Source organism: Aphelocoma coerulescens, chromosome 7 (genome assembly GCF_041296385.1).
Source record: "Aphelocoma coerulescens isolate FSJ_1873_10779 chromosome 7, UR_Acoe_1.0, whole genome shotgun sequence".
NCBI classification, from domain to species: Eukaryota; Metazoa; Chordata; class Aves; order Passeriformes; family Corvidae; genus Aphelocoma; species Aphelocoma coerulescens.
In genome coordinates this window covers 20275813-20299923 of record NC_091021.1, presented here as the reverse complement: position 1 = coordinate 20299923, position 24111 = coordinate 20275813, and the positions used below count along the sequence as shown (strand labels likewise).

Below are 24111 nucleotides of genomic sequence, written 5' to 3'. Positions count from 1 at the left end.
TTTTCCAACCAATTGTGTGTGCCTTGCCCTGGGAGCATTTCCAGTGATGGAGTGTGTGCCACCAGCTGTCCTGACACATCTTGGACAAAGTGGCTGGTATGTAGTTAGCCTACCACTGGGAACCCTTTTATCACTTCAGTATGGATGTTAAAGTGTTGTTTAGTTAAACCTGTCCATCAGCCCACTAAGCAAGGTACTTCAGTTTATTTTGAACTGAAAAAATCCCTTGGTATGAGGTCTGTAGCCTTTTCATAGCTATTGAGTTAATAGGGTGGCTTTTCAGATGTAGTGACTGTGTGTGGCGGGTGCTTTGAAGCTCTGAGCCACCTAAAGTACGTGTTCCCACAACAGTCATGGGAAGGGGACCACTCAAGTCTGCAGTAACTCGGGTGCCAGTGGAGAATTTCGACAGAACAAAATGCGCCCTTATGTAATAAGCAAGAACAGAGCAAGCAAAATGACAGTGATCTCTGCCTACACCTACTGCTGAGCTGCTGTTGTCCCTCCAGAGAAGGCTTCAGTTTTCTGGCAACAGCACTGATTGACTGTGCTTGGGAATAAAAGTGACAGAACCCACAGCAAATGTGGATCTGCTTAAAAAGAGCTCCAATGCTTTTTACATGGAGACGATTCAATTTACTGCTAGACAAAGTGTTCCTTGGGCCCAGAGTGGCTTTTCCATGATGGAAGGGAAAAGGAGCTGTGCCAGAAGGGCTGCAGGCCATTTCTGACTGCCTTATCTTTCTTGCAAATGAATAGCGTAGGCACTATCTAAGGTAGAGTAGCTTTAATATGACAAAGGCTGAGAGTGAAATGAGTGAAGTTTAGCAATAAACACACTTGCCTGAGATGAGTGACACCCAAGATCCAGCCCCAAACACACCATGCCAGTAACTTCATTACTAGATTCTTACAGTCCCAGATTTCTCACTTTCTCTACCCCTTCCCTTCTTTTTCTTTTCAGGCAATTACAATTCTGGCCATAAATGGAGTGCAGAGAAACTCCAAAACCTACACTTTTTCTTGTGGGGGGAGTAGGTGTTTGGGTTTGTTTGGTTTGGTTTTTGTGGGGGGTTTTTTGTTGTTTTTTTTTGTGGTTTTGTTTGCTTGTTTTTGTTTTGTTTTGTGGGGTTTTTTTTGTTTGGTTTGTTTTTTTAAGTTTGTGGGGGTCTTTTTGTTTGGTTTGGTTTGGTTTTTTTCCAAATGGAATAATTCCTTTGCTACCAGTCTTTGTTAGATATTCTGGCCATGGGCAGATGGTTATATGAAGAAAAAGGCAGTAATAAAATCTCTTGTCTATAGATACTGTTTGTGTCACAGCATTATAGTGAAATTACTTTTTCAGGAACCCTAACCAGTATTCTTGCCATAGAGTGTATCAGTCGGAAAGAGAAGGTATAATTTGATTCTTGGAACCATAGAGACCCTAATGGTGAGACTTCAGTGGTATTACGTACCTGCTTAAGCTTTCAGATGTTATGGTGGTAAGTATTTATATGAAATATGAAATAGATAATTTCACTCAATGGTGATTTATGTATATAATCACCAGGTGGTGATTAATGATCCAGTCAGAAGGACAGTGATAAATGCAGCGCTGAGTATTATTTTACTAGCAAGTCAATCCTTGTATCCCAAGGATTTGGTGATTCTGGCGTGAAACATGGAGTTAGTCACAGTTTGTAGTCACTAGGAAAGGTATCCACCTAGTATAACCTCAGACTTCAAACCTCAGCCACTTAGCCTACTATATTAGCTGTGGGGGATAGTCTGTCCATAGCTTTCCTTTCTATTGTGTGAATTTAGACCATTTTTGCTCCTTTCCTCAACTTGACAGATCCAAGATGCGTAAAGGAGGAAACAAAGTGGTCAACTGAGTGTGCAAAGTGGACTTTTCTACTTCGATGTATTTCTGTTGGGTTTTTATTATTCTTTTCTCTCTGTCCCTATGGCACAGCCTAACATCAAGAAAATTACTTTGTTTATTGCTAGACAGAATACAGGAGTCAAGAATGTCTTTGTTGATGTTTGATGTATCAGAAAGCCAATGCAGTAGTAATTCCCAAACCACTTCCAGTTTCTTTCTAGTTTCCATGCATTGTGTTTCTGCTCAGTGTGTAGGCATGTCTGGTTTTCTCAAAGACTTAGTAGTATAGAAGGAGACAGCATTCTGTACTCCCCCCTTGTTGTCTGGAGCAAAGGGAAAGAATGTGATGCCATAAGTCTCTAGCCTTAGATTTTGGAATGTCATCCAGGCTGATGACTTGTCTCTCCTACAGCTATGTACATTTAAGCAAGCTGTTTATTAGAGACACTTAGCATGGTTTCTAAGGAGTGGCTGGAAGAGACATATGGCCAAGAGAGATGTTTTGAGTTTATACAACATTCTGAATGTGAAAACATGGAAATGTGCAGACTTAAGAGCCAAAGATCTATTTTTTCCCCCTCTTTATTCTCTAGAAGAAGCTTGGACTCTAAAGTGTCTGAAAGTAGGGTGTCTTTTAGTTTTGATGTAGGGGAGAGAAGAGCCTCTGTCTCATATCCTAGCTAGACTTTTTTTTTCCTAAGGAATTGAAATTTTGTTTGTGCATGTTGCTTTGGAGGAAGATTTTATCCATCTATGACTGTATATGTGTGTGTGTGCACATGTACATGTATAGATACAGAGAAATACAGATTGGGGGGTTTTTTGCTTGTTATGCACATTTGTGTGAAAATTTTGTGGGCTGTTTGCAACTTCTTGGGCATACTGCTTTCCTCAACTAGCAGTGTAATTCTCTCCTACAAAATTTTACTGCAAAAATAACTATGCAAGGGAAAGAAATGAAGACAGCTGTTTGGTTGTTGAAATTCTGAACTGTGCTGATACAAATCTTAACAAAATGCATGAAAGAATTCATCAGTCTGTGCTTTGTGTAGAGCAGTAAAGCACTAGAAAATAAATAGGCTTTTAGCTCTAAATTTCTAATAGCATCAAGCTCTCCTAAATCAGCTTCTAACACACTTCTGATCTGAGCAAAAATATGTGGTAGATGGTATTTTGGGTCCATTTATTTCTGATTTGTCAACTGCTCCAGTACTACATAGAATGAAGGACTAACCAGTGTTTCATGACCAGAAAAGTGAACAGGGGGATGGGTCTGTGAAGTCATGCTACATGCTCTGCAGCAACTGTGGTAGTTACTCTTCAATGGCCACAGAATTGCACTATCTCCCTTGTTTTCCTTTGCTGTTTTCCATGGAACAGGAATGGCTGCTCCTCCTCACCCTCTAACCAGGTATGAGGCATAATCTGTTCCTTGGTTATCTGATCTGTTCAGATCTAAAGCACTGATAACTCAGTCAGATGCTAGGTGAAAGAGAAACTGCACACCTGACTAATGTGCTGATAAACAGCTAGTGGTTCTCCTTGCTATTGTAATTCTGAATTATTTCCCTTCCCTTCCCCTTTTCTTCCCTTTTTCTTCCTTTTTTTTTTTTTTAACTGGGCAGATACTTAGTTCTGTTGCTCCTTCTCATTGTAACCTGCTGCAGTGGGCTGTGTCCTGCTGTGGGCTGCGTGCTATGTCCAGGAGTTCCTGGGGCAGGTGCTTCTGTTGACAAATGATCATAGGACAGCAGCCTCACCTGAAAGAGATAGTATCAAGGAAAATCAAAAATTTGTGGAAGGGGCTGTGAAATAGCAGCAAACTTGGAAATGTGGCATAGTATTGAAAACCTCTGTGTAATTACTGATTTCTTTCTTCTGACACACTTTCTACTGAAACAGTTAATAGGACTGAAACACTTCTGTACAGATGAAAAAATGGAGTAATTTGCATTTTTTTCTTGCTGATCCTTAACTTCTTTACTACTTTCAGTATTTCAGTTAACTTTCTGTGACCTTGAATGAAATAACTCATTGGTGCTTCAGAGAAACTTTTACAATACTGCAACAGTTAATTTTTATTTCTGGTGGTGGTTTCTGAAGGACATGGTGTTTTGTGATAGAATTGAGGACTAGGAAGTGGATATTTGTGTACACCTCTCTGTGTTTGCAATGAAACCAAAAAACTACAAACCCACAAATTCTTGTGATGTTTCAGAGCTGTATTTTGTACGAATGCAAAGTAGACCCTGGGCGCATGCTATCCAGTATTCCAGCCCTGAACACTGTGGATACAACCCTACCCAAACTAGTTGGGTTCTTGCAACCTTGACTCTATGAAATGTCTGGGTAAGGATTCATCTATCAGGTGATACAGATTTAATAATGATGTTAGTGTAAGACAAGGGGTAGGCAATAGGCTGGCTCTTACACTACTCAGGGAACGCTGTCTTTGGAGGGAGAAGGGCACTTACTTGGTCAATCCTATAAAGCTGGGTTGTCTCGACACTATTTCCCATTTTGCTGCTAGGCTGGTGTGAGCAGGACAAACTGTCCCATTGCCATTTTTAATTAAAATAATTATTCAATTTAATTGAAGCTTTGGTACTTTGTAGATGCAAATGACAGCCTGGTGACTGTAGATACTACAAGGGTTGTGCAGGAAATTAGAAAGACAATGGAAGAGGAGAGAGGGTCACCTTAGTACAAGCCTATGGAAATGATGGAATGGATAAAGAAAGATGGAGAACAGCAATGCCTATTTCGTTGTGCAAGAACCGGGAGTTTTAATTAAAAAGAAAAAAGAAGCATATTCAAAATTGAGTAGTGAAAGCAGGTTTTCACACGCAAAGTAATTAAACAGGATTTCATGTTTGTTTCATGGAACTCATTCTTTTCCTGAGGCATTATGTCAGCAGTAATTTGTAATTAAAGAGATTGTTTCAGTTACTTGGGCAATCAGGTATCTGATATTTTGTTGATAAGTGAATTGTGTCCATAGTTTGCTTAGAAGACTGTTGTGAAGACTAATGTAAAGCCTTTGACGTATCATGTGCTGAAACTGGAGCACAGAGGTAAGGAAGACAAGAGCCTTGCGAACAAATGGTATTTTGTGACATGAAGGGCAAGTAGGGAATAGGGGCTCAGGTGTTGGTAGAGTCAGGTTTGTGAGGCAGCTTGTGGAGGGAGGACATAGATGTTCAATGAAGTGTGAAGGGCGTTAGGAGTCTGTGACATTGTTCCAGAACAGGGAAGATGTGACTTTGCTGAGTGCAAGAAGTGTTTATTATAGCTTCAGGTGGTAGGGAGGTTGAGAAAGGAGATTCTAATTGCTCGCAAGCGGTAACTGAAGTGCAGAGTAACAAAGATGATCTGGCAAATGTTATTATAGTAAGCATGTAAAATACTGCAGTTTTACCATAGTACTGTAAGAGTTCCATCTACACTCTAGAGTTAATACATTCAAGGACCTGTTACTCTCTTGAGAGTATTATGTCTAGTAGCATCACTGAAAAGGAAGAGAGATGTGCTTGAATGCAAGGTCTCTATAGAAGGTAAAAATGAATGAGGCATTTGTACTGAGACTCATGTCAGGGAAACTACAGCTATGCAAAAAGGCCTGGAGTCATATTTGAGTATGTAGAAACCAAGACAGAAATCCTGATCTGTTTTGCATCAGGGTGAAATGTTACTCCACAAAGGTAGCACTCAATAGCTCTGTATGTTACTAATTCTTTTGTCTGCTACTCTCTAATCCATATATGAAGTCAGTGCAGAAATGTACAGATGAAGCTTTTTATTTTGTGTAAATACATTTTGTATGATGTCATTCAGCGCTGGTTCACTGATGGCTTCCCTGCTCCAAGAGGAAGAGGGTAGTACTGGTTGCCTTGAGTTACATAATACATTGTAATTTGTGGCTTGAGTCCCTGGACACACAGATAAGTCAATGGCTGGCAAGTTGTCCTAATTTTAAAGTTGTGAGAACACAGTACAGCCACTTACAGCAGTTTTAATTCTTCTCTAACACTTGTTCCCTGCTAAATCAAGAGTAAACATCTTCCATGTACCTCCTCTCCAACACGCAGCTTGCCCAGCACTCACACTTCCAAAGGCAGACTCTCGGCAATCAAGCCTAGCTGCTGCAGTGTGGTTTGCTGTGGGTTTATGCCTTCAGCTTTGCCTCTTGGAACATCTGTATTAGGCATACTTGCACAGGCTGGCTCAAGCAGTAGTTCAGCAGCACAGGCTACCATTGTAGAGCTAATAAGCAGTAAAGGCCACCTCCCTGAGCTCTGCATCCTTGCTCTCTGATTTGCCCTGCCAGACAGCTGGCTGTACAGCTGTTTTGTAGGGCAACCCACTATACTCTCTGGGGTTAAAGGTTACTGTGCCTGCAAACATAGGGTGCTCATCAGTCATATTTTTCTGTTGTGGGTCATAAGCTTGCTGGAGTTCTGTTTCTTGTGGTTGTGGAGTGTGTGTATGCAGTCAAGTAACAGAAGGGAAACCAGGGAAGCATGGGCAGTACTTGTATCCATGGTGAAAGCTTAGGTGTTGATGTGATGGAGGAGAGAAGCAGGGGAAGTAGCTACAGCCACCTTGCCCCTCCTGATGTGACAGAGTGGGAGGACCAGATGTGGTGGAGCAGGGTGTGGTGTGCCATGTGGTCCTCTGAGTACACCTCTTTCTTCTGCCAGCTCTAATACAAGGGCTTAGATTAACACAGTCTGAGTGAATGAATACTTTTCTACCGAACAGCTGCACCTGTGGCTCTGTTTATACCCTTTATCTCATTCTTCCTGGCATTATTTTTTTAATGTTGAATAGTAAAACACTGGGTCTGGGCCTGCTCCTGTTGCCCTGCTATCGTGCTGCATTTAGAAAGCTGAATCATCTGGAGAAGGTGAAGATGGTGGTAGCCTTCTTGCAGCTCCATAGCATGCTGCTCAAGAGGCTCCAGCTAGCTCAGGACTGGTAGTAAAACAGACCCCAGCACTGGGCAAGGTTGGCAGTTTCCCTCATGATCCCTTTCCTACTATATCTGCCATACCCATGTATGAATCTGGTCTGTGATCACTGCTTTGTCTTTTTAAGTTGGGCCTCAGGACTTCTCACTGCCCAAACATGGTATTAAGGGGAAATTGCAACATTGATTAAATGTCAAGAGTTGCCAGCCCTCTTTCCATGCTGTTATGCAGGAGCAGACAGGCAAAGCTGTCCATGCCATGTCCTCATAATATGCTCATCATATTTTTAGACTTTAGTGCTTTAAGCACTTACTATTTTGCATCTTAGGAAATTCCCTCTTCCCTCAAATTGGATTACTTAAAGCTCTGAATTTTCTGCCCTTACTGCCTTCTGTGACACAGTTTTTAACACAATTAATAAATTTAAATTAACTCATGTGCTCATCCTGCAAAGACACCATCACTTAACATTATCATTGTACATTAAGCAAGGTTATAATTAACTAATTTTCCACTCTCTTGTGGGTTGTATGTACTCACCATTATGTTATATTATGGAAATTAAATAATTCCTCCCTATTGTGAATGTAAATCCAAAATTACAGTCACAATATAACAATTTAAGACAACTAAAGGAAAAACACAAAAAGCTGCAGTGGCTGCATTCTTGTGTTCCATGTGCCTTAAATTGTCTAGTTCTTGATTGTGGAAGAGACGAGCTGCCGCCTTCAGTCAGCCTCAGCTTTAAATGAAGTTGACAAACACTAGAGACAAATGTCTTGAAAGGGAAGGAATATGGAGACAGAGCTGTGGTTTTTCAAAAGAGCCCACAGGAGATGTATGGCCAAGAAAGCAAGAGTTTGGACTGGGTGCAGAATCATTTAGGTTGGAAAAGACCTCCGAGACTATTGAGTCCAACCTTGCACCAGGCATCACCTTGTCAACTAGACCATGGCACTAAGTGCCAGGTCCAGTTGTTTCTTGAACACTTCCAGGGATGCTGACTCCACCATTTCCCTGGGCAGTCCATTCTAATGCTTAACAGCTCTTTCCATGAAGAAATTGTTCCCAGTGGACAACCTGAACCTCTTCTGGCACATCTTGAGGCCATTTTCTCTTGAAATGCAACAGACTTGAAGACTACTTTTTAAGCTTAGTAGATGGCATTCACAGGGCTTAAAAACTGACTCTTGATAGTTTGGGGATGATATTTTGTGAATGTAGCACAGGAATTTCTTCAACTTTATCCCTCCTGTTCTCGCTGAGACAGTGGGCTGTGTTTTTACCATTTGTTAGTGTGTTTCAGGTACTGATCTCTTGTTCTCTTGTTTAAAAATATTTCATTGCTGCCAAAATTTAACGGCCTTAATAATTTCTCTGTAATGAAACTTTCCCATAATAAAATCATTCTTGCCCAAGCAGAATAATAGCAAATAGTGTAAAATAGTTCTTATCTATTAAAAGTGAACATCGCGTTTATTTCTCAGATCTATAATGGTGCTTGGCAGTTCTTTATTTCATCCATGATGTTGGATTTAAAAGTTGGGCAGAAGAGGGATAAGACAGCAAAACATTTCTCTTCCTCACTTTCACAACACATTCTGCTCTTTTCTTTTCCTGCATGTTTGGTATTTGCTTCCTGTATATGTGTTGGTGCTTACTTGTGCAATTTTTTACCTTGTACTTTTTACCTCCCTACTGCTTTGTCTTTTTCTGTTTCTCAGATGTTAATTTTGTTGCTAATCCAAACTAAACTTCTGTTTGACCTGTTATGTATTTTTAGTATGAAAGGCACATGAGCAATGTTTGCTTAGGCTGTAGTAACTTTATGAAACACATTATATTTATTCATGAAGTGTTACATTCGAATTCAGAACTAATTCTTCATTCATGTGGATGAATTTTGGAGTCTTCTGGAAGTGCAGATATCAACCAAGTTCTACTCTTATTTTCATTTAAAAAAGAAAGAAAAACATTAACAAAATGCTACTTTAGATGGATACCATTCTTACTCCCATTTCTGCTGTCTTCAGAGTTGTTCTGTATGTGTAGCACTAGAAAATGGTATTTGCAAAATTCACACTGAATCCATACAGATTTGGTCTAACAGGACTGCCTTTTGCAGTAGATTGTTGTCTTCCACAGGAGACTGCAAACTTCACAGACTGAGTAGTCCAAAATTATTTGGTATCTTTTCCTATTTCCAGTCTATACCAAAAGAAAGAAACTTGAGTATGATTTGTCCTCTACAGGTTGCTAGTCACAGTCAGGCTCTATGAAAATACCTTGGTCACTGAAGAGTTAAGTGGCAGTAAGATTTTATTTTATACACAGCAGTGAATGAATGGGCATGCAAGTCCTTACTTCTCTCTTCTCTCTTGTATTTATGTTGTTACAGGTTTTTGTCATATTAGATTGCCTTTCATTTTATAGGTACATGGACTGTGCCTCTTCACAGAGTTAAGAGGAGAATTAACTTCCACATTTTTTAGCATTTTTCACTTACATGTAACTAGGCATATAACTACACTGTTTTCTGTGTTAGTAAGTTGCCTGCCAATGGAAAGGGGTTTGCAGTGGCCTGTAGCTTGAATATGTGTAGTGCTAGTGGTCTCTGCAAGAACGTATACACAATGCTGATGGAGGTGAGAAACTTGCAAGTTCCTCTAATGCGTTTTGGGATGATGCTGTGGTGGGTAATGTAGCTACAGGCATGTGGTAACCTAGTGTTTGATACAGTTTCTGTCTTCTCCTACTTAGGTGTCTCACTGGGATAGGCATACATAGACCTGCTGTGAAAGCACACAGAGCCCAGGCTGCAATGGGGACCTTTCTGGTGACTTCATCTCTATGATACTGTTTTGCATTTTATGTAAATCCATGAACTCATTACATTTTACTGGTACCATTAATGTGACAGGCTTTTCTGCTTCTATTGACTGGTGACCAGGATTTGCTCATACAGGTGTGGGTTTTTTTCACTTTCCTGAAGTTCAAGAAACTAGCAGATTAAAAAAAGGGTATGTGAGAGTTAAATTTTTCACTAATTTTTCAAGAGGATTCAAGTAGTGCAGCAGCTCATGTAATCCTGCTTACTTGCAAGTTAAATCTGAGATCAGGCAATAAAACAGCCTGAAATTGTGATTGTCAGACTGGAAATATTCAGTAAAAGGTACTGCAGAAAGTGTGCTTTAAAATTCTTAATGCTATGCCTTGTGCCTATATATTTAAATACTTTCAAGACTAATGAGTATAGTTTGGTTAGATGGTACTTCTTGGTAAATTTGGGTTTCTGGCTTCTTTAGTTTCATTTCCGCTGCTCTGATAACACCACTTTTTCAAGACAAATACTACAAAAATTTCCCGTCCCTGTTTCTTTGTGCAGTGCTTGGAATACTGAAGGGTAATAAATCTTTACAAATGAAAAGTGGACCAAAAAAAAGCCTTCACTGTAAGTAGTGGTTTTTCTGAAGTTTTCAGTGATTCAACAAGCAGTGAATGGGAGGCAAGGAAGGGGAAGGAACCTAAATGACAAAGTAAATATACTTCTTTGGCATGTAAAAGGGAAAACAAAATTGACAAGACGAGGTTTTAAAATACTGCTGAAAACATTGCTTTTCCTCCAGTCTTAGCTATGATAGCACTGCAACTCCCGCTTAGAAGTTGAAGAGGCTTATCTTCTGAAATGGAAGTACACAATGTGAAGGCACAGCAGACCCACTCAGAAAGACTGATCTCTACCCGTGTAATAAGAGGGTATGTGGCTGCTGTGCACAAACTTGGGATGTGCTGCGTGGATCGAAGCACAGCCACGTGGCTTCCTCAGGGAAATGGGGAAACAGCACTGACACCTAGCCTACCTCCTCAAAGATTCATAGGAGTTCAACATCTGCTTTAGCAGGCTAAAAACCCATCTGGGGCACACATAATGCTACAGAAAAGTAACATTCCACATGGGAACAAAAGAAAACAGCTAATACAAGTTGGTCTAAGAAGGCAGTTACCTGTCACAAAGGTGCACTATGCATACAAATATGTTGGCTGTCATGGGTAGGACAACATTGCCAGGTGAAATTCAAATGCAGTCTGGAAGATTCTGGTTTTCATTCCTCTAGAATTGTAAAAGAGTGGGACAGTGAGCAGCGCTTGTGTCTGAAAACAGGTGACTTGTGAGATCACTAGTGAGAATGGAGAGTACAGTTCCCTATTAGAAAGACTTTTGAGTTGTTTTTTCTCTCCAAGACTCATCAGCTGTTTGCGTTGAACATCACTGGTGACAAAACAGGTCTGCTGCTCAGACCACAAGGGAAAGTGCATGGGGATCTTCGGACCGTCTCTTACATGGTGATATCTGGTTTTTCTGTGTGTGCTTCCCATGAGCTTTCCAGGTAGTATCTCTTTGTAGGGCAGGATTTGGCTATGCTAATAGAGCTCTGAGGTCTTATCAGTCCTTTATTTTATGTAGCCCTCAAAATACTCAGAAGAGAACAGTTGCATAACCATTAAACAGAAACTATGTAACCTAGAATGAGTTACCAAAACACCTTTTCTATTATGCATATTTTCTGGTCTAATTATATAAACACACTTTATTATTTATAAAACTCCATCACTTCAAAATTTAGTACTGTGTTTCCTTTCCTCTTTTCTGCACTACTAAATTTTGTTCTTAAGACTTTCAGAGCTGCATTTTGAGCATACAGATTTAGGACAGGACTAGTCTCAAGTGGCACTGTAATACTAAATATTAAATAACTGATTCAAACTGCCGCCAAGAGGAAAATCAGATTAAGACAGTCAAGTCTTAATCCAGAAGACTGAAAAGCAATACAGTTTTCTCAATTTATCATACCTGCTCTTTTGCACATCTTAGTGAGTTGTGCATAACTGCCTTCTTCCTCATATAACATCTGCTTAACCACAGTGCAGGAACTGTTTACCATTTTCATGGTCCAGACTGACTCAACAGCAATACCATGGCCAAAAGAGGCAAGAAGATTTTATTTATTCATTTATTTACCTATGTTTTATTTTTAATTAACATTTTTATATCTGCCTGCACCTGCCAGGCTTTGTGGAAATGCAGCAAATTATCATTACAGAAATCTGGGGAGAAGCAGCAAATTGGAACAGTGGTGCTACTTCCATCAACCATACAGTCATACTTGCAGCTTTGTATGAGACTAGTAAAGATTTAGTGGAGTGTACTGTTTGAGCCGCTATTTATTGGATGGATTAAGCATTATTTTTCAGTGCTCTGTCTTGTATTTTTACATGATTTATTGCCTAAAAATAGTATCTTTAGGGTAATTTTTTGTTGGTGTAGGGGAGAAGCGTTGCTCTTTGTTGTGTTTAGTTTGGTTTTAACTTAATTATTGGAGTATAATAGGTTGTTAGACAGTGTCACAAATATTAAGAAGTTGATCCAGAAGTTCAGAGTCCATTGTTTTTTTAGGATCATCCTCTAAATATTTGTCTTTAGATGTAGTCATCTAGAAGGAATGTATACCTCTGTTTATGTCAGAGATAACGTTAATTGGATTAAGTCCTCATGAGTGAATCAGAAAGTTGAAGGCTGTTGTACTGTATTTGGGGGAGCAGAAAAATGCAATTTGAGGATAAAACATAGACTGCTTTAAGTCACAGTGAGCATGTGTGGAACTTAGTGATGCTTCCCATTTAAAAGAAATAAACATTGAATATTGTTTAAACTCAGCCTCAGAAATGCTCCTTTGAGCACTCTCACAGTGAATATACTTTTCACAGCCAAAGGAAACCATTGCAGCAAAAAGTAGTTTTCAGTCCCAGCTGATAATTCCATAGCCCAGCTCTATGTTTATGCAGTCCATTCAGATTGTGGGGATTAGAATGGAGAACAAGCTATGTAATGGCAGTTCAAGCCCTCTCATCTCCAGAACCAAGACCTGCAAATGTGGAGTTTGCATTAGGCTCAGTCTGACTTTCAGCCCAAAGCCTGAGCCCAGAGGTCTGTCAGCCACTGCCAGAAGCTGAGCAGTGGATGATGGAGAACAGCAAATCTGACATTTTACTGAAGTGTATTTCCATGGAAAAACTTCAGGCATCTGCAGTTTCTCTGAAAATAGTTTTCAGAGCCAGAGAGACAGTTTCTTCAACTGCAGGCAGTGTGGTGAGCCTATGACTAGTTGCTAAATATGATGAGGTTTTTTTTAATGTTAACTGTTTTTAAGTGTGGCATTCTTACATTGCTGTGGCCCTGACTGTAGCAAACCAATGGCAAAGGCATCTCTGTAAATAACAGCTACAACTCTGGAAACACAGTGGCCTTTATGTTTTTAACATTATGCATTTACTGTGTTTGATGATTGGTTGTGAGAAGTTGGATAGCTTTGGGTCCTTGCGCACCATTGCTGAGAGCAGACACTGGTTTGGCATCAAAGCCATAAGCACTGTGCACTGCAAGGTGGGCGCTGCAAAGTTCTGTAGGAGTGCCGGTATTCACAGCCTGGCCGCTCAGTCCTCCTGCAAAAGAAATGGAAGAAGGGGAAAACTGCAGGAGCAGAGAGGCCTTGTGCCTCTTCACGCTTACCCTAGGAAGCAGTGTCCATTTTTCCTAGGAGAGCAGCCGTGCTGAGCTCACTCAGCTGGACAGCAGGTGCATGGGGAGGATGGCGTCTTCCTGACAGAGCATGAGCCCCATGTGCTGAGCTCTGCAAAAAGTAAATAGTAGGGGGGTGCTTTGCTTGAGCACAGCTTGAACAATTTTTTTTTTTTTTTTTATTAGCTGAAGTTTAATTTCACATTTCAGAGCAAAAATTCAGAGGAAAATTTGAAGGACAAAATTTCATCAGTTTGATGAAGGGAACCTGACTAGAGATATGCATGAAATCAGTGAAGTGCTTGCTCAAGTGGGCACATAAATAGTTTTTGCTGAATTGAGCATACCGTGGGGTATAGCAGGTTAGTTGGTGGAAGCTCTCCAACTTTTCCATCTTTTCCATCATTTTAGATGATGTTCTGTGTCATGCTGAAGCATCTTTAAAATTTCATTAGCAGCTCAAAGTTAAAAGGGCTGAGAGGGTAAGAAACTGACTGTTCTCTGGATTGGGAATGCATTCAAATGTAGAAAAAGAGCAGCCAGATCTGCCTCTGCACCTTTGAGGGACTCTACAGCATTCTTTTTAACACTACATTAGAAAATAATTTGTTTTTGTGTTATGGAAGAGTCACTTTTTAGCTTGACTTTTTGCTGCAGTGTTTTGCTGCAGCACATTCACATTTGAAACACTGGCCTGGTAAGCAACAGCTCAACCTGAAGAATTTCCCAGAAGGTCCATATGTAAACCATTTGATCTCCCTTATTTAGAGTTTGAGCAGACCAAATGCAAGCCTGGTTCAGTTTGGAAGTCTTTAGTGGAGGACTAAAGTGAATGTCATAAACCTTATTGCAAGCAGATAGATCAGGTCTTCCAGAACACTTTTGCCTTGAGTGCTGTCATCTAGGTTTGCTGGATTTAAACTAACTTAAAAGTCTTTCGAGCAGAACACTTTGTATGTGAGTAATTCAAATTTTGTGTCTCTATACAACTGACCAAAGGTGTGTTTGAAGTCTGAAGGGCAGAGTAAATTCTCACAAAACCGAGAAGCTTCAGTTGTCTTCATCTTTCAGTTAAGTGTGAATTGATGTGGCAGTCACCCATGATGGAGTGCTTCACCTTGTGGCCTCCTTCGTATGGCTTTGATGGGGCAGAGAATATTGCTGGGGGAAAAGGGGAGCGAGAGATATCTTAGTACAGATCTTGCCTTGCTTTTCCTAGTCTCTTGGGCTCTGCTCCTGCTGCTTTAGAAGTTGTTGCTTTCCCTGTTGAAGATAACCAGCTGTGACCAAACAACAACAGTACCCAGTGACCTGTGGACACTCAGCATGAGCTGCTGATGCTTAACGAGGACCTTAAGCAGGCTATTAGAAAGGGTACTAGGAGCGTTTATATCACCGGCCAGGCATCTTCCTTTCCCTGGGGTCTGTAACTATTCAGACTGTGCTTAGGTTAAGGGCATTTTCCAGCGTTAGATTTGAGACTATTATCTAGTACAAATTCAAGACAGCACTTTATCAACTACCACTTTGTGAATTCAGTTGGAATAAGACTTGATAACTTCACACTTAAGAAGGATGTCCTTCTCTTCTATGATGTCCTGTTCAGACAGAAAGAACATTTTGCCCAAGTTCCCAAAATGCAGAGGTGGTTTGGACACTGGGCTATACTGTGAATGGGTGTGATTACTGCACATAACTGTTTCCCTTTATTTGCATTTCCTCATCAGTGGGCTTCAATGAGACCCAAATAGAGGGATAAAGAAGTATGTTTTGTAGATTGAAATCCATCATTCACATTAGAGTACTTGTTTCAAGAGAATTGATTTGAGAGTTCACATTTGGAGGAATCTTGCTTGGACATATCTGCACTGTATGAAATGTATTTCTCACATACATTCTGCCCTTGTCTGCATGATTTTAAGTGAATAATGCAGCTTTATAACCTGGTTCCTGTCCCTTTTTTCCCTGTCTTTAATCCCAAATTATTGAGTATGCATTTATCTATTTTACTTTGGCCTATGGATGTGTTACTGTTAAGTGCAGCAATAAACCATCTACAAGTAGATTTCCATCTACTAGTAAGACAATGTGGGAAACTCCTTGGACTTCCTTGTATGAGACTGAGATTCCAGTTGGGGTATTGAGCTGGGAGAATTGCCTTTTAAAGTCTGCAGAAAAAGCAGCTAGCTGCCAGCTACAGGGCAATGGAAAGTCCTTTGTTGCTCTGCTACCATCAGTTAGCTGCTTAATGATGATAAACATGCCGGGGGCCAATCCTGACTTTGCTTTGTTTGGAATTTTTGTTTATTGGAGTTTGACCAAGCCAGAAGTTTGTAGAACAGCTTTTGTGCTTGTTGTTCAGCCTGAATGAGGTTTTTTTTCTATCAGTATTTTTTTTTCTTTAAGAAGTTAGCACTTTGACCAGCTTGGTATATCACTCAATTCTTAGCCTTGCTTCATCTTCTGGTGCTCAATCCAGGTACACTTGTTCAGCAAGTTAGGGATAAAGAACACATATTATCATATCCTGGTGTGCATCTATCATCTTTGTAGCAGTGGAATGGTTGAAGCAAGTTAACTGTTTTTGGCAGACTCAGATAATACCCAGTAGATCTTGGCTCTGAGGGTTTTCTGAAGCTCCAGAAAGTCCCTTCCAGGGCAATCCAAGGCTTTAGCACAAATCTATAGCAGTATCCGTGCTTTGGGAGGTGGGTGGAAAGTTAGATGGGGATATCAATGTTTCTTAATTTGCTTGTTTTGGGAAAGGGTCTTTTTATTTTTTTGAGGGGTGATAGCTGCAGGAAATGCTGAAATCAGAGTCTTCCAAATGTCCATGCAGACTGGAAAGTTCCTGACACCCACCAGCTAAAACTCAGCTATTAATGTATTTCAAATATGTCGGACTGCCTTTGAACTCCTGTGTGGAATATTGCATCTCCCAACAGCAAGCTAGAAAAGCCCTTGAGCATGTTACGAATTTTGCTTGGAGAAATGTGAAAGGTGATAAAACTCTTTGCAAGGAATTTATCATAGCTGCTCACCCTTAGGAGTGAAAGAAGGGCATTGTAAGTGCTCATCAGTGAATAGGTTAGACAGGTTTTTCCTCCTAATATTTTTATTTTCAGTGACAGCCTTCAATCTTCCACTAGATGATATATGTAACCTTGAAATTAAATGGCAAGTTTACTGGCTGTAGGAGTGACCTAATGAGAAATTTGCCACCCAAATAAATCCTTCCTTCATAATACTATCATTGCTGTTTCTTTCATGTGCATGATCTGAAGGTTTCTGCCAGCACAACTAACATTTTGCCTCCAAGTACTCTATTTTTACAGTATCTTGAAATTGCCAGCGTGAAAACGGTGAGTCATGTTAGTTCAGTGACCAAACCCTTGAAGGGTTTGCTATTTCTGCCATGCTTTGGAGACTGCAGTGTAAAAGATAGTTTCTATTCAACTGAAGTTTTATACTTTAAATTTCATTGATGTTATACTCTCCTGAAACTGTCAGAGGGTTATTTATGTATGACACAACTGTCTTTCTAAATACTTGTAAAAGTAGCCTTGAAGAGAAAGGTTTGGATTAACCTTGTTTTACATGGGAACATTTTCAATTTTGTAACCATTCCAGTAATGTTTCAAAGTGCTCCAGTAGCAATTAACTGGAAGCTAATAATTTTGTCAGTGGAAAGAAAGTTGTAAGTGCTGTTAAATTTGTCATTGAAGATGATGCACATTGCAGCATTGCTTCACACTAAGTCAGCTAAATCTCATCCTGCTGTACATGTTATGAATATTACTTCGCTGGTGTTTATATTAAGTGTGTGTGTAGTCAGTTACACCCTTGGGAAAAAAAAACCCAACAGGAATTCCTCTAAGAATTTATACTGCACAAGGTTATGATTTTATTTCCTTAGACTTCCAGTAGTTCTTTCTTAAGTGAGTTATGGGTCCAAAAGATCGGAAGTTACTCTGTCTTCTTTTCTTGAAGCCAGGAGAAAGACATAGAGGAGAGGATGATTTTGTATTAAATCTCAGTGGTTTCTCTTATTTTCCATGGCATCCTGTTCTTAGTTTCTAATTTACCTCTGTCTGAAAAGAAAAACCAGAAGCCCAGCAATTATTCCGTGTGCATTTGGGAAAATGTAGATCATTTTTATCAAGGGATGCATGGAAAGTGGATGTAAATTATGGATATGTATCTGTATCCAGCATATCTGTCTGATGCAAATGCACTCCCGAAAACCAAATGTGAAGTGCTGGAATCTGCCAAGTGAATTTCCAGCTCATTGTGAACGGTGCTTTTCATTACTAAAGAGTCTATTTGACACGCAGTATTCCCCAGTCACCTGTTGAAGTCTTAACAAAATTTCTTATTATCTCTTTCCTGGTGTCTAATAAGTGGTGAACTTTCCTGCAACAGATGGGCAAATTGTCCTCTCTCCTCCACTGGCCTGCTAGTTTTCATGAAACTTATAAAAACATAATTATCCTTGAAAATGTGTGAGGTTTTTTTGCCCTGTTTAGATGAAATTAGCCAGTATTAGAGAGCTAATGAGAGGCCAGGAAAAACAGGCAAATGAGCACAATGCTTGATAACAAAAGTTGTAGAAAACCAAACTAAAATTTTGCTTCAACTTCTGTTAGTGTAACCAGGGTGTGGTGGTTTGGCGATGCTATAAGAAATCATGTGTTGAACTGTAAGATATGTAAAGCTGGTATCTTAGAGTTAACCTCTTGTACCTTTTGCAGGTGGAGATTTACATTTTACCTTTATATATTTACCTATGGAGTACGGTTCCTGAAAAAGGTAGGCATTTATATTATTATGCTTTTATGACACATCACAGACTTGAAGTCTTGTGCAGGCGTAATATAAAACACAGGAATAAAGTCTATGTTTGTGAGGAATAAAAACTAAAATTAAATTTGCACTCATAAAATGCTTTGCTACTACCATTGGTAAGGAATATAAGTTCTTATCAATATTTAATGGTGTTTTAAAGGAAAAAAAGGCATAGCAACATACCTAGTTCATTACTTTTCATTATAGGCATTTAGCTGGCAGTAAGGCTTAGCAAAGTACTAATTTATCCATCATCCTTGCTTAAATGCCTCTGACAGAGGTTACTTTTTACTAGCAAATAAAATGCATTAGTGTTTTAGAAAAAAATTTTTTTTTTGCCTATTCTTTGTCTGATGTACTGTGGAAGGAAATTTCTGTGGAGTTTCCCATCAATGCTGTGTTTCAGGTGATTTAAAAAGAGAAGGGTATTGATAGCTTCTAAACACTATGGCATAGGTCTGTTAACCCTGCGATAGAGAGTAATACAGCTTTATGGTGCAAATTGTTTTTACAGTGTGACTAGTTCTCAGAGCTTTTGTGCAAGTCTGTCCATATTTGTGTAATTCTAGGAGGTGGAATTAGGGGAATGTGTGCACTCAGTGTGTTTACGTAATCTTTGTTTTGGTGAAAAACTTGACACAAGAAAATGTATCCTGAATGTTTCTGGTTCCTGTAAGTAAAAGAGGTTGTACTAATCTTTTTTATGTCTGTAGTTCTTGAGGCTGTCCCAGGTGCAAGGCAACTTGGTGTGGGCAGGACTAATGATGTGTCCTGTGTGGGGAAGGCACATCAGAGCCATTCTCACCTGTTTAGCAGTAGTCAGCCCCAGGAGAAGTGTGGGTCAGAGCAGCATGCAATTGCATTCTCTCCCTGCCTCCTAAAACACTTCTATTTTATGTGTACCTCATCCGTTAACATGCTGTATGGTCATGATCTGATACTCTGTTTTCTGTGTTTGATTTCACAAACGTCTGTGGTATGAAATACGAGAATAGTTTTAATGGGCAATTGTCACAACCCAAAAGGTTACTTAGCCTATGAGTGTGTAGAGATCATGGCTGTGGGTTCATAGGATCCTGTAATAGACAAGGGAACAGAGGCTTCATCATCTGAATTTTTCTACATCATTACAGCAAATACCACAAAAATCACCATTAGCAAGTATCACAAAATCACTACTAGAAAACATATTTATGATTAAGAAAGCAAATCTCTCTCAGCACAAATAAAGTGTCTGTTCTAGGAAAAATTCTGAATACCAGCATTTCTATAGACTAAGAAGAGTACCGTAAACGTGTGCTTCATTCCAAGCCATTGTGATCTCTTTCTAAAGGCTGAGTTGACATGCAGAGTGGAGGATGTCCTCCAGTTGAGCATATCACTGCAGTTTGAGGAGGGCTGGCTGACACAGCAAGGTGTACAACCGCTGGCTTAACAAGGATCAGTTGCGTACTTTCGCTGTAATTTTAACTTTCAAAATATTTCATTTTTACAAAGAGAAATTATTCACTATGTAATTGTGTATCTATTATTACTAATTTGTACACAGTGTTATAGGTGAGTCTTGTAATGTTTTAGGCGATTGTCATTATTCCAATGTTCTGCTTTGTATACCCAGGTTTTTCACATGAAAATACATGTAAATTAACAAAATCATGATTGTGATTATATTTATATTTGCACTATCTTCCTAGTAACATTGTATAACTCAAAGACAAAGGCTTTTGCTGTTCATCAAACACCCAAGATTTTGCTGAGTCTCTTTAAGTGCAGGATCTGTGTTTGCAAGGAATAAAATCTAGACCAAAAAATCTGAAGGGAGACACTTCTTTCCGAGCTTTGCTACAGTACCCAAGTGGATAGTTCTTTTTAATTTGTCTTGGTTTTCTAAATGGAATAATTGCAAAGAACCCTAAATTCTTCCTGAAGCAGCTAGTGAAAGAAGCATAATAAATTCTCTGACAAATTTGATAGAAGGGTCTTTCCTTCAAAAATCTATTTTGCCTGGAGAAAGTTCATATTATGGACAGCAGCTTCTTGCTGTGTTAGCACTACAGCAGAGGTCTGAATCCTTTCTAGTAACAAGGCCTGCCTAAGACCATCCCAAAAATACCTAGTCCAGAAGACCAGTAAGCTCCGGTCTCAGCTTCAGTGGCAGTCCCTACAGGTGCAGCTCCATCACAGCACCTTGTGCTGCCTTACTGAGAGAGGGCATGAAAGAGTGAATGCCACAAATGTTCCTCTTTTAAAGAATGTAATGTGCCACCAGCATAGCACCAAATTGGAAATATTCACTTTGACTAGAAGTGAATTCCACCTTTTGGATTCTTTCTGAAAACACCTTTCTCATAATGCCTACAGCACATGAATCATTGCCATTTGGCCTTCTACTGTCAGCTTCCCTATTTGCTGCATAAAGAAATAATGCTGCATCAGTGCAATATCAGCAGAAGGGTGGATATCAGTGTTTCCTTGTGCCTACCAGAACACCCAAGGAAGATCTGAACAGGATACTGTGGCAAACCACCAGGCTGGCAGAGTGTCATTATATCTTTGGTGGTTTTGTGGTGCTTATCTGGCATTTGGGGAAGATGTGACCACACTTAATTAGCAGTAATTATTTAGCAGACTTATCAACTCTGGTTTAGTTCTGAAAGTATGATGCTATAGGTCTTACACACATGCCAGTGTTAATTTATTTTTAGAATGGTGTTAACTGACTAAATTCAAGTTTTTAGGTTTGCCTGGGTAGAGCATCTTGCAAGAAAAAAGAGGCCTAGGGTTTCAGCTTTGGTTTTTGCTTCTGTACAGAAGCAAGTGAAAGCTAACAAAGCTGTCAGTCAGAGCAGTTGTAAAACCCTCTGAAATGCCATGGCAAGCTTGTCTTTGTTTATGTCCATGACTGCAGTTAATGGCTGATCTAGACAGATGAAATTTGTGCACCAAATAAAGCAACCTGTGCATTATTTTTGGTAACAGCTGCACATGATATATCAATTTCTTTGACATGCTGTATTTTTTGAGTACATTGCTAGAGATTTAAAACTTTCTTCCCGCTGAAAGCTATGTCTTTTTATTGAGTTCTTCTCTTGGGTTTTCTCTTTTTCCAGGGGAAAGTATAGGTTTTTAAGTTATTAATCGTATAAATAATGTTACTTCTGCTGAAATTTAAAAAAATCTTAATACACAGGGAAAAAATTTCTGATATAAAGCTTTGTCACCAAAGTTTGGTCTGTTGCAACAGAACCTATCAACCGATACATTTTAAACAAATTCTTTTCTTAGTAGTGTCTGCACGACACTTAGACTGGGTCATTTTGCTGAATAAAATTTGCCGTGAACTCAGGAATATCCTCCAGTTTGGGAAGGCTGAGGATTGACAGTAAAGTGTCCTGTGTGTACCTCTTTTCTGTAGGCCATGATCAGGTGCTGATACTTTGTATGATGGGTTTTAGCAATGTGAAATGCATAAAAACTCATGCTACCACCCACTCTCCCTCACTCTATCCATATAGACATCTGCTTTCCACAGCCTCTGTGTCATACAATAGCTTACTCATGGAACTCTCTCCAACCCCCTGCCAACCCCACCACTGAGCTCTGAAGGCAGGAGACCATTATGGATTTTGCACTGGTCTTGTCCTCAGTGCCTCTGACCCCAAATGGGCACGTGTTGCTGACTTTTCTTTGTTGCAATAATACATTGCTCATGAAGCAACATGAAGTGAATAAGGGCAGCTTCTACCATTGGTGTCTGCCTTTTTCAGTTAAGAGTTGACTTTAACTCTAGAGTGCAGCTGTATGATTGGTAAATCTTACAAATGTTTGTGATACCATGGGAATGCGTGCCCCGTTCAAGAGTTACTGTGAAGTGAGAAACATAAGTCTTGGATCAGAGAGTAGAGAAGCCAAGGCAGTTGCTTGATTGCTAACAAATGAAGCACATGAAGAGGAGTAACTTGCAGACTTACACATACTCAGCCAAACCGCTGCATTACCTACAAATTGTGACTTACGTAGACAGAGGAGAAAAAAATTTATTATAGAGTTATTAGTATTTAATTATCATATTAGACATTCCTCCCTTCCCCACCTCGTGCATGCCTTCAGCCTTTTCAGGCTGCAAGGCTTAATTTTATTGTGGGGCTTACTGTCACTGTCTGTAACTAGTGAAGTTGTTAATGACATTTCAGTGTCAAAGCATCTCAAAGATGAAATTGTTTTCTTGGTCTTGGCTTCTTTTTCAAATGCTCCTCATAAAGTTTTGCTGCTTCTTCAAGTCCTTTCTACCTTAATGCTATCAGTTGTAGCTTATTTATTATTACCAGGTGGTGTAATAATGCTTCTCAAAGGGTCTCTTGTTGCTGAAGTGAAACATGTGTTTGTGTCTGTTCTTTCAAACCAGAACTTTCAATTTGATGAAAATGAACTGTAAACTTGTTAGGTAATGAACATAAAGTAGATGTTGGGAGTTTGATGGGTTTGTCTCTTGATCCTTTAGCACTATGTGTTTCAGGACATGCCCTGGAGTGTGATGGATAATGCACTGAGGGGATGAAATAGGTCATCATAATTAGGATTTGAAGTGATCTGTCATTTCTGATACTTTATGAGAAGAGGAAATCAATGTAAATGTAGATTAAGAGTTCAAGTTGTCCACCTTCTACCTCAAATACTATTTTCAATATCCTATTTTCAAGTAATATATATTATTCAATATACTATTTCAATGTACTATTTTCAAGAGCAGATTTGGAAATGAGTATTCTTCTGTGTGAGGAAAATGGACCAAGGTACCAACTTTGAAAGAGAAGGTGAAGCTTTCTTTGTTATTAGCTGCCAGCTCCAGTCTTCACTGTTTTCTAGAGCAGATTTAAATTATTTGCGACTAAAGAGTGGGTGTCCCACAAAATCATTTAATGTGAAACATTCACCTTTCCATCTAATCCTTGTTGCCCCCATTCTTGGTAAAATGGCAAATGCTAGATGTGACCATCCCATCTTAATTTTCAGACTTCTGAATGAGATGTTTTGGCACTGAAGGACTGAAGCCAGCATTCACTACAGCATTCTTTGTATCTTTATAAATCACTAAGATTTGAAGCATAAAAGATAAGTAACCAATTGTATTTCCACTCTGATCATGTATATGCAAATTCTTCCCTTTCTGAATGAAACTGAGGTTTTTCAGCTCTACCATTTGTTTTGTTTGCATGTCTACAAAACACTTCCTTGCAGAGCACCACACCTGTAGTGACATCAACAAGACACTTACGTTCCAGTGGCATTGAACTGACTGCTTTGCTTATCATTAACATATGAATGAAATAATGTTTTTGTTTTCCTCAGTAATATTTGTAGTTAAATAAATGGTGGCTTTGATCATTAAGAGTTAATGGTCTGACTGTGCTCCAATTAAATGGAAAAAATATCATTATCTTTGGTGATAAAGAAACAGAGGGAAGAGTTCAGGATTGGCTTGTTTCTTGCTTGCTCGTCCTTGGTGCTAAGCAGTGCCTGTATAAAGCTGTAAAATGAAGTCTTTACAAACATACAGAAGCAGAGCTTCCAGGTGGCTTACAGACTTTTCACATTTAATTTCCTTCCTTGAATTGCCCGTGAGAATTATGAATTCACAAAAAAGGATGAATTTTCTGAGAGTCTTTTGAAGTCTATGTGGAGACTTGTAAACCTGAAGTTGCATGTACGTATTCTACTAGTGAAAGGGATTATCTGCCTGAATAAACAAATTTTGCTGTTTTTCAAATTTAGTGTTGAAGTAAGGCAGATGATACAAGTATGCTGTGTCTATATTTAAAAAATGCTGGGTGCAACAAGCTTCTGTATGTATG

At 39.4% G+C, this 24111-nt stretch overlaps 1 protein-coding gene across 2 annotated transcripts in view; it reads left to right on the top strand.

Moving 5' to 3' along the window:
• The window catches only part of CERS6 (ceramide synthase 6), a 112981-nt gene that overhangs the window by 39934 nt on the left and 48936 nt on the right, over positions 1-24111 (top strand). For both annotated transcript variants that reach the window (XM_069020744.1, XM_069020743.1), the window contains exon 4: positions 18166-18223. In XM_069020744.1, the coding sequence (XP_068876845.1) occupies positions 18166-18223 (58 nt within the window). The remainder of the gene's footprint in view (positions 1-18165; positions 18224-24111) is intronic.